The 12237-nt window shown below is 33.7% G+C and overlaps 1 protein-coding gene across 1 annotated transcript in view; it reads right to left on the reverse strand.

Annotated features, from left to right (window-relative positions):
• blot (solute carrier family member bloated tubules) overlaps nucleotides 1-11936 on the reverse strand; it is a 133596-nt gene extending 121660 nt beyond the window's left edge. The window contains exon 1 of the mRNA XM_072541004.1: nucleotides 11621-11936. Coding sequence (XP_072397105.1) covers nucleotides 11621-11665 — 45 coding nt within the window. The 5' untranslated portion in view covers nucleotides 11666-11936. The remainder of the gene's footprint in view (nucleotides 1-11620) is intronic.
• Between the last annotated feature and the right edge of the window lie 301 nt (nucleotides 11937-12237).

Raw genomic sequence — 12237 nt, forward strand, 5'->3', positions numbered from 1 at the left:
CTCACCGTTTTTATTTATTTTTTCTTCTTCAAATGGACCGACCACTTTGCTTTTTACTTTTCTTCCGGTTCTAGCATTTAAGTCACCTAGTAGAATTACCTCCTTCCTAGTTCCAATACTCTCTACCAGGTCCGTCAATTCGTCGTAAAATTTATCCTTTACCTCGACCTTTTCATCTTCAGAAGGTGCATATGCGCCCACTACCACTATGTCACGTCCTTTTAGCTTCATCTCAACTTTTATTAGCCTTTCGTTTATTTGTTCCCAGTTCTTAATATTTCGTGACAGCCTTTTCTTTATCAATATACTTACACCTGCTGCTGATCTTCTGTCTTTTCCTACTCCACTATAGAAATGAACAAAATCTTTAAACTCGTCTGTCCCTTTCCCTTTCTTTTTTGTTTCTGTAAGGGCTGTTACATCTAATTGAAATCTCTTAATTTCTTTCAACACATCATCAAGCTTAGTCCAAATACCTTGCACATTCCATGTTCCAAAACTCATTAACCTTTTTCGTAAGCTGGGTCGTTTTCCGTTAAGACCATCCGGCGTTTTCTTTCTAGGATTTTTTGCAATACAGTTTTTTTTCCGTGTGATGGGGAGCAGGCCCATCGCCACAACCTCCAATCCTGGTGGACCGGTAAGATTTCTGTAGGGGTCTTCTACCCTTAGCCGAGTGGCCTCAGTTTTTGGGCGCTGGAGACTCGCCCTCACCCTTCTCATTCTGAGATAGGATTTGCTGACTATGTGTTAGTTGTTCTATACTTTGAGACGTTTCTTGGTATTTGTGATACCCATTAAAAGAACGTTTAGACTGGAAAAAAAAAGAGCAACACGAAAATATTCTAAACGAGATTGTTAACCACCATAACAGAAAAGATTCACGGAGATTCTACTAACAGATAAACAGCTGTAGAAAGTAATTTAAACCCAGAAAAATAGCATATAAAGATAGGGATGGTTCCGTGATTAGTGACAAGGAAGAAATACTAAACAGATGGGCTAATCATTTGAAGAACTGCTTAATGGCAATCATAAAGGTGAGATGGAGGCTGTCATGATTCAAATGAATAAAAATAATCGGAAGCCACTCCCTACGGAAGAAGAAATTAGGCAAGCCATTGAAAAATAACTAAGCGTCTGATTCGGAGAATCTCCCTGCCAATTTTTTTTGAAAACGGTGGTGACATGCTTTTGAAACATATACATAAATTAATATCTGAAATCTGGAAACCTAAGAGGGTGATGGGCTATCGTGTCTTTTATTTAACCTTGCAAGGTTTTGGTGCAGGTGTTGCAATTTTGAGTTGTATAGAAGTTTTGGGGAACCTGACGTAAAATTCATTAAGGTAGCACACCTTTGATGAATAGGCCATATAATCAGGCGAAAGGAACGCTCTCGGTACTCTCAACACTCTAAGACAACTTAGAGGACAATCTAAAACCTATTGGAGTGATAGCATGGAGAGTTGCCAGAGACAGGGGTGAATGGATGATTGTTCTGAAGAAGGCTTTGGCTCATAACGAGCTGTGATACCACTGATGATGATCACTTTAAATCTAAAAAAATTAGTAATCTGTTCTACAGCTGAATTTAATAAATTTGTATTGTATCAAAACGCATATTGGAGCACATTCTGCCCTAAAAAATGTTATTAGTTTATAATACAGGATAAGTTACAATTGATAATTAATACAGAAATCTTAAATAGGGGCAGGTCACGTAGCTTTAATGACATTAATCTGATTAAAAAAAATTGGATTCTCACATAAAATGTATCACTATGTCCTAATCCTAACACTAAAATAGTTGTTTCTCGTCATATATAATTAACTCATCATAAAAATTTCATGGAATTTTGAATACAAAGGACATGTTTAACGAGGGCTGTTATAATTCACTCAGATTATTGGCAGATCCTCTTCGGGGAGATATACAAAGATCAACACTTTACCTTCATTTCTTAAGTAGTATAATGACTCACGGATTTATTGGGGAAATTTTGGAATACCATTATGAAGAATGGAATTGTGTTAAAATTTATTTTGTGTATTATTTACTGTAAACACTTTCAAAATGGTTTTTCCCAAACGGTTTAACGAGCTGTCTGAATTTTACCTGGTTTTGTATCTTTGGGGCATTCGTCGCATTACCTCGAAAAATACTGGCTTCTCTTTCGTTTTGAATCATCGCGTTCTATGAAATTTTTAAATAGGTACATTAATTACCGATTAAGTCAGATAGTGCAGTCAGAGACAAGTTTTGTTTTTATTAAAATTTTGTGGTATAACAAATTATCTTATGGAAAAAAAGTTTCAAAAAATTGAAATATACGTGACCACTTGTTAGTCGATAATATCTTAATTTATTAAATGAATCACTAAATGTATTTAATTAAAAAGAAACTTAGTGCTTAAAACAACCACATCGAGCAACGTAGACAGAAGATGGTTCTAAATAGTTAGTCCTCTTAAGACACACAACTCTCATTTATGGTTACGTCTTACAAGATAGCCAAATATCTTAAAAATACACCAAGTGATTTCCTGTATAAGCAAAGGAGGATGACCCAATAAATGGTTAACGGCGTAAACATGCGGAAGGCAAGGAAATCCATGGCATTAAAAACTTATGAAGTACCACTAGTATTAATGATCATGTCAACCATGAAGAGAAGTAGATTGTAAGGCTTCCTCGATCGTAAACATGTAGAAATGTTTTATTTTCTCCTAGTTTCAAACAGATAAAGGGAAGAATAACTACAAACCAAATAGATGATGACAAGGAGATACCGTCACACTATTAAACATACTAAGACTTGGACGTAAAATCTATAATAAACGAAAGTAGATCAAAACAATAAAATAAAAGAAGTATCAAATTGTCAGTGCCGCTTTTTTGATACAAACATTCTCCTACAATAAAATATATTGAGATTCTACTTATGCGTAGAGTATTTTATGTATTTATATGCGTAGAGGTTTGGGCTTTGAAACGGAACAACATAAAAATATCAAAAATTTTGAGATGTGGTGCTATCGTTGGATATTAAAGATAAGATGGGTTGATAAAATAACAAATAAGAAAATGGTTCGACAGATAAGAAAGCAGCTGGAAGTTATGACGTTTATAAAAACAAAAAAGTTAATTAATACTGAAGAATTTAGTAGTTTCGTAAGGAATTCGAATAGATCATTCACCTACGTCACAATTGCTACTCAGAATTTTGTAAAAGAATGTAAGCAACTGGGAGATGTTGCTAGAAGAAAACCTTACGTACCACAGATACATATATTTTGATGTGTGCAAAATTGCAAAAGCAAAAGACACGATAACTCAAATATCCCTATGTGGAATGGAACTGCTTTAAAGACAAGTTATCACTTTGGTTGCAAGGTTTATCGGAAAATGAAAAAACTCACACACAGTGCTGTTAAAAATGATAAAGGATGCTTATAGAACCACAACCCGTATAGAACAGGGACGCAAAAAGCAGATACTCTACTGGTGGAACGAGGAAATAGATAATCAGCGTAAAATCTGTAATGCTCTACGCATAAGAATCACCCAATCGCACAAGAGGCAAGAAGAGTACTAAGAAACCTGATCCGTAAATCAAAAAGCGATCAGTGGAACTAGCTGTGTGAGTAAGTAAACCAAAACGTGTGGGAGAGGCTACCAGATTGGCCTTAAAAAATACATTAATCTCCAGTCCTGTGATATGCTAATGGAAATGCAAAAAAGGACAATAGCGGCACTATTTGAAATAGGAGATGGCCAGATCGAAAGGGACCGTACACCAGCAGATGCTGCACCCTTTACACTGAAGGAATTGCAAGACGTCCTCAGAGCTATGAAAAATGGAAATCTACTGGATCGGATGGAATTCTATCAGAAGCTGTTTAGGAGGTGGCGCAAATGAACCCAGCCTGGTTATTGGGGATAATGAATAGATTACTTCGAACAAAATCATTCCCATAAGCATGGAAAGTAGGAAGGGTAATCCTCCTGTTAAAAAAAAGACAAAATCCCATGCGCAATAGGCGAATTGAGCTACTGGATACTCTCGGAAAACTACTGGAATCCCTGATCAGAGAAAGATTAGAGCAAGAACTAGAGGATAAGAAAACTATAAGCGATAAACAATATGGTTTCAGAAAAGGTAGGTCTACAGTTCATGCCGTAAACGAGTTGATAGTGTCGACTGGAGAGTAATACTCAATAAATTGGAAACACAAGGAATATCCAAAAATCTTATTAATATGATGAGTACCTGAAAGATAGAAAAATGTGGATACAGTCGCACGAGCTTAAGATAGTCCCACATAATAGTGAAATGATCATTATAAAGTGTCCTAGAAATAAAGATTGGGCCGATTTTCAGATAGAGGGTTTCAAGATTCCTGTGAAAAGGACCTGAAATATCTCAGGATAACTTTAGACACTCGCGGAACATTTGGAATACACTTAGAAATTGTAACAAAAAAGGCAGAGGAATCGATAGCAAAGCTAGAAAGACTACTGCCAAACTGTCCGACTGGTAAAAAAGAGCAGTACTTTGTGAAGCATACAATCTTTGTCTGCAAGAGATAGCATAGAGAGCGACAGGAAGCCAACCTTCTCTTGGAAGAGGAACTAACTCCGGATAATATAACCGAGCAAATGCTAGAGAGTAAAGGTAAATGGAAGGTGGTACAGGAAGCAATAAGGAAAATTAGTTAACTTAAAAAGTAACATAGAGTCAGCCAAAGGTATCTGAAGTTACGTCAGAAATTATATTTCCGGATGCCTAATACATGGCGAAGAAGGAGTTTTAGTGGATATGACTGGCCTGCGAATCCCACCAGACTACCTGTAGTAGTACAAGTTTGTATGAATACCAAACAACACTAACTAACTGCAGGAACTAACACCCCACAGATCCTCCTCTTAATGAATGCCGACGAAACTATTTTTTCCGCTTGTACCTCTGGACGCAAGAGTCCAGTAATTCGAAAGGAAAATAAGTTTTGGACCTAACTATACTTGGTATTTGTTGAATATATAGAAAAAAAGAGAAAGAATTGAAAATAGTGGGCATATAAAGGCCAGAATTACGAAAGTTTACAAAATATTCAGGTTTTTGCTTATTTTGAGAAAGTTCCAAGCCGTAATTTTACAAAATGTTTGCTTCTCCAGTCTTGGCATATTAAACCAATAATATCTTCATCTATTTTATTTATATATACGTATTTAGTTAGTCCATAAAAGGGTTCTGGTCATGTTTTGTAAGCTGCAAAGCTTCACCCTTTCTCTTAATTTTTATGCAGCCTAGCGTCCAAATCAAAGTTATTTTTGTTGTTGATAGCAGATTACCAAAATATTGTTTGCATCCCAAACCCAACAGATATCTTTATGTCTGTGATGTATATTTTGTAATGAAAGAAAGTTCGGGCTTACAAGATATTACAGTGTTACCCCACTCCTGCTCTTCCAACATAGTTATGGTTGAGCTTTAACAACCATCACATAATTTTCTATAACCACTTAAAACGAAGTGTCAAATTAAACTTAACTACTCTGATATCTGTTGGTTGGTTCAACGCTTCCAGTGTAACTTTATCCAGGATCCTGAAGTAACCAGCCAAGTCACCCGATTTTATTTTTTGTGTCAGGTGATACTTTCCCCCTTCATCGCGTATTATTGCAAAGAAAATAAGCTTAGCATTGATCTAGAACTGCTGTATGCTATGTTGAGATTGTCCTTGTAATTCACAGACCATTGAACCGTTGCAATTTCAGCAACTTAGCATGTAACATATAGCAAATTTTTTTTAGTATTCAATTTCATAACAGATAAATTGAAGTACATATTACACTATTATTTATTGTATCTACTGTGTGAGATAAGATATTCTCAAGCGCTAATTTTCATTATAATCTGAATTTAATAATAATAAAAAAATGAAAAATGAATATTTTATAAGATAGTGATATAAATTTAAACTCACACAAAGCCTCACAAGCATGATATGTGATTTATTCATGAATATTTTAAATATTTCTAGCAAATATTGACTAAACCGGTCAGGAATGGGTGAGATATTGTTAATGCTCGTGTTTGTGTAAATTTTAGAATTTTTCTTTTTATCATAAATTTAAATGTATGGGATCTTTACTCCTCATGACGTCAGAAACCTTCTTTAAGTCTGTTTAAATTATAACGGACCGTTTTGTTCTAGAGGACCTCATTCTGTAAGTTATCCAATGTCAGCCCGTGTCATCATGAAAGGTACATTGGACTTTGTTAAAAACAAGCTACTAATGGAAGAGGCCAGGTAAAATAAAAATGAACATGAAACAAATCCTGAAGTTGTATTTGTCTGGCAATCAAATAGTCAAAGAAATGCTATAAAGCTTAACAGTAATGTTGGATAATTTGTTGGGAAACTAAGAAGCAAAGTGTAGTGTCGCTATCTAGTGCAATTTTTTATAATACACTAGGAGGAAATGACAATAAATCAAAGACAAATGATATAGTCTCCACCAAAAACAATCTGAAAGTGGTCTCTTCGAAGTTCGAATCCATTAGTAACACATGGCAGCACAAAACGGTTAAATCCGGAGAACGAGGTGTTCATTCAATAAATTCTCTTCCATCTATCCATCGAGTTAAAAATATTTCCTGAAGATAATTCCGCACATCATTAGTGAAATGATGCGGGGTACAATCTTGTTAAGACTAGATGTTATTAGATTTCCTATAGCTGGGATAAGGTCAAAATGTAAAATGTCTAAGTAAACAGTTCCATTAAAATTCCCATTGAAAAAATGTAGGTCCACTATCCGTTTTCCAACAATTCTAACCCAAACATGAACTTTTTGTGGCACTTGTGTATGACCTTCTTGAAACCAATGTGGATTTCTGTAATTTTCGGACTTCAAAGGCATGTATTTTGTTTATTAACGCTTTCGTTTAAATAAAATATTGTTTCGTAAGAAAGTACGACACAGTTTTTTACGTTGGGATCTCTTTCGAGTAAATTTACAAGTAAACAGTTCCATTAAAATTCCCATTGAAAAAATGTAGGTCCACTATCCGTTTTCCAACAATTCTAACCCAAACATAAACTTTTTGTGGCACTTGTGTATGACCTTCTTGAAACCAATGTGGATTTCTGTAATTTTCGGACTTCAAAGGCATGTATTTTGTTTATTAACGCTTTCGTTTAAATAAAATATTGTTTCGTAAGAAAGTACGACACAGTTTTTTACGTTGGGATCTCTTTCGAGTAAATTTACAATCATTTCATAAAATTTCAGTCTTCTGTAGATGTCATCTGCCCATAGTTTATGCATGATGTTGACTTATTGGAAAGGGATACCAATTCAAACAATACAAACACTTAACATGCCATTCTGATATATCATTTTCGCACATTGTCCTTGGCACTCCTGATCTGGGCAAATCTCTAACGTTTTCATTTGTAACAAATTTCCTGATTACCTACAGTTCTTTGATTAATCTTCTGTTCTAGATCTTTCACTTGGCAATTTGTCTCTACAGCCAACCATAATCAAAATATCAATTCTTTACCTGTCATTTAAATGCAGAATCTTTTTTGGAAAATTACTTCAGTGCAGATAATTGATGTCAAATAAATACCAGCTATTTTACAATTTTTATAATCTTTTATAGCATACTTTTTGTAATGTAAAATTAAATTGTTTTAATTTTGTTAAAAAAACACTGGCCAAAATTTGAATAGGTTGAATAGAAATTTTTACATATTTCCTCAAACATTTCATAAAGTAATTAAAGAAGGATAGCCAAAATCTATACCGTTGAATTCTGAAAGGACTATTTATATCTTCCATTAAATATAGTGTGTCCTATTTAAAACAAAGTTAATGACGTCATAACTGTGATTGCTACATTACAACATTGTGGTGTGGTTTATAATCAATGATTACAACAACAAAAATACAATTTAAAATTAAAAATTTACCAATTTTTGTGTTTTTTTTTCAAACTCAAATGAACAAAATTATGAATTGTATGAGTTACTTTTTGAACACACTGTATATTCCTTAATACTCCTGACTATAGTTGATCTTTTACATCCCTGCATGTCTACCTAATCCACAAATGCCTTTAGTAGGTACACAATGAATAATAATCAATAGTCAGGGTCAGCGTAAATAGAGAATGTTGTCTTCATAAAGAAAGTACTTTGTTACATTTCTCATACTTTGTAGTGACCCAAGTACAAAACTGCCTTCTACTTAAAATTTTATAACGATATTATCACTAAAGCAACATGTCAACTTTAGTTGCTTTAGTGATAATATCGTTGGACATGTTGCTAGAATGGAAGACGGAAGATGGACGAAGAGATTATTGGAGTGGAGACCAAGAGCCGACAAGCGAAGTCGAGGCAGACCACCCACCCGATGGACCGACGACCTAAGGAGAATAGAAACAAACTGGATTGCAGCAGCTAGAGATAGAGAGAACTGGAGACGTTTGGAGGAGACCTATATCCAACAATGGATGTGAAAATGGGGCTGGATGATGATGATGATTATCACTAAAGTATTATGATGTTAGAGCTCATATATTCCCTTAGTGTCATATTTGATTGGGTTTTTCCGTGTCAGAAATTGCAAGTTATATATTTTTTAGAACATATTGTAATTAGTATTCTACCTGAAATTTTATGATAAGAAATAGGGGTGGTGCGTATCTCATTATTATTACTTTAGTTACGGTTTGAATGCCTTGGTCCATCATCGAGAAATTTGAAATAAGTGAAATGTTAACCGAAAAGGACAGTATATGCTAATGATTGACAATTACAGGTAAGTATAACTTCCATAAAATGCTTGCTAATAATAATAATATCAAACATTGGCAGTGTGTAGAAAGAAGTTGCAAAGGATTTGTTAAAACTCTGAATATTTGTAAGAGTGTAGTTGAATGTAGTGGTAAACACAGCCATGAAAGTTTAACAAAACACCGTTAAACTTTCATGGTCGAGGCAATGGACGATTTGTGTAAAAAACCATTGAAGTTGGTATAGAGCGAAAATAAACGAACTGGCACTAAAACTCTTACTGTAAAAAATGTACATTTGATTAGAAAAAAATATTTAGAATGGCAGAAAACAAGTTATTCTCAAAATTCTGAAGTACGTGCAGGAAGTACAGACTCATTGAACTTCGTGGTAGTGACAACCAATTAAAAATAACAATTTTTATTAAAAAATGATCGGGTACAAAAAATTGTTGCTTTTTCTTATGTATCTAACTTAACATTTTTAAGTAAATTAGAAGCAATTTATATTGATGGAACTTTTAAATACTGCACAAAAATTTTTACTCAACTATTTACAGTTCACGGACTCGAAAATGGATACTACGTGCCGTTGGCATTTTTTTGCTTTCAAATAAGTTAGCAAATTCTAATGCGACTGTCTTAAATTGTTTAAAGATGGAGTGTCAAATACTGAACCTAAATTTTAGCCCCGCGATTGTGTATACCGGTTTCGAAAAAGCGATCCATGCAAGCTGTAAGTTAACTGTTTCCATCTGCGAAAATAAAAGGATGTAGATTTCATCTTGGAAAATCATAGTAAAGAAAAATTCAAAAAGTTGAACTGGCTACTCAGTATTCAAAGGACAATGACGTCGGGCAATACCTTAGATATATGTTTGGTCTGCCTTTCCTAGATCCATTAGACTTGCATAGTTTTGCTTTAGACTTAAGTGAGATACTGCCAGCATATCATCAAGTCGTACAAGAATTTGCGCACTACTTGGTGGACGATGAAGCAGACGAAGCACGAAGAGGCAGACTTCCCTCCTGAAATGTGAGCGGAAAACAGTTCCTCACTTGAGAATACAACCAACGCCTGTGAAAGTTTTCATTCTAAATTTAATTCGTTATTTTATAATCCGCACCCTAATATATTTCAATTTTTAGAAGTTTTAAAAGATATTAAACTGACACATATAAAAATACGTGTTCTGTGAAACCAAAACAACTGTACCGAAAAGTACTTCAACTTGTTTAGTTTTGTAAATGTAGAGGATATCCCGGATGTTTTTACACTTGTATTGCTTTGTCTTATATATTTTCGAATTAGCACAAATTATTTCAGTAATTTTTAAAAACAGAACTAATATCTTCATATTAATATTTATAGCTAACAAAATTAGTGAACCAGATAAAAATTTCTAAATCAATCACTAACATTTTTCAAAATAGGGACAAAAATTAGTGATTATAATCTAAATAATCTAATTTAACTGTCTCTTGGATAAATATGTAACAACCAATATTTTATATAATTTCTATATAAAATACAAAAGTATAATAAATAATTAATTTTGGAACCATTATTAATTAACCATGGGAGCAAGCTAGTATACGGTCTTCGGAGCGAACTAGTATATAATTAAAAGGGGTTTTGACCTCGGGAGCTAGGGGTACACGCAAATTTATCACCATGTTAGCATAAATGCCCTCCTATACAGCTGAATTTTCATATTAGAGTTTAGATTGGCAGATACGTCTAATAGGCCACTCACCATAAGATACCCAACATATCAGTTAAATTTTAGAGCAGTTTTCTTAAAATAATATTGGAATTTAATAGATTACCACATAAATAAGAAATTTAACAGGTATAACAGGCAATCTTTCGTATAAGATACAAGCGCATTGTGGCAAAAAAGCTGGTGATGAGTTTACCGATATCCAAAGGATGCCGGTGATCAGTTTGCTATATCTCGGAGGGTCTAATAATTTTATGGGGGGTTATAAAGTAATGAGTTCGTACACGTCAGGAGCTAGTGTGCTCAGAAAAAATGTAGTTGGGTATTTAAATAATTACGAACTTAAAACTTGTAATAGAAGCAACATCAAAGGAAAACATTTCGGCCCAGAGGCGTAATTACAGGCTAAAGAAAATTCGTCAATGACAAGAAGTTAGTAAAACGACACTTTTTAGAAACACAGAGGACAAAGATGAAATTGCGCTGGGAATAGAGAATATTCGATAAGAACACGACAAGTAAAAAAGGAAATCATAATGAGAAAATAAAGAAGATCACGGTTACTTGGAGTATATGTTCAGAAAATTGGAGAAAGAATACCAAAGAAACGAGAAAGGCCTAGTCCTATATGGAGTGGATAAAAGAAGAAAGAAATAATAAGGAGAGATAAATATGACTGACAATTAAAAAGTACGGAATCTGGGAATACAGTTTAGTAGATGAAAGTGTTAATGGAAATTATTAATATAAGAAAAATGAGGAAAGAATCTGGGGACAGCTGTAATTGTGAAGAAAATTAATAAATGTACCTATTGTTACGAAATGGAAAAAAACTGGAAAATCTGTTGTAAACCAAAAAAAAAATTATTTTTGGATCTTATCAAGAATATACCTAAAGCGAAATAAGGAGAAATATGACACAAGTTATCCATTTTTTGTTGCAAATTAAAAACCCCAACTGATTTGCTTAATTCTTCTATTAAAATTTATATATTCCAAAACGATTTAAATTGATTCTGTTGAGAAATCTGTTCTAAATGGTTTTAATTGCACACATTATATAAATACGAATTTACTTACCGAATGACCATTAAACTGTTGGTTATTGCTCCACTTTCCTCGCATTTTGAATAAAAACGTATTTTCTATTTATCTCTAATACATGCACACACACTTTTCACGTTCACTTGGCACTCTTTTTCACATTATTATGAGAGCCTCCAACAAAGATCTATTAACATAATTACAAAATGGATGAATGACATGAGAAAATCTCGGCAATTGTTAAGAGGAACACCGAACGTGTGTATTTTGTTTACTAAGTATTACCAGCGAGTACTCGATTGAATAGGTGTTGTCGCGGGTACGCGTTACCGTCAACTGGTTTCTGTTTATTGCTATATCCAATGCATCGAATCAAACTTTTACTGATAACGTAATGAGTAAGTTACCTTGTATCAGGTAACCTGCGCTTGACCAGTTGTGATATAACTACAATTTAAAATAAATTATTTTAAATAGTTACAAAGTTTTCTTACAAAAATTATAGTTGTTATCCGTGAGAGGATAATATAGGAAGTAATGTTTTAATAACAATCTGGAAAACAATAATTATTACCTATTAGTGCAGTTACAGGAAGAGAATATTATATATATATATATATATATATATATATATATATATATATATATATATA

This window comes from Diabrotica undecimpunctata, chromosome 8 (assembly GCF_040954645.1).
Source record: "Diabrotica undecimpunctata isolate CICGRU chromosome 8, icDiaUnde3, whole genome shotgun sequence".
NCBI lineage: Eukaryota > Metazoa > Arthropoda > Insecta > Coleoptera > Chrysomelidae > Diabrotica > Diabrotica undecimpunctata.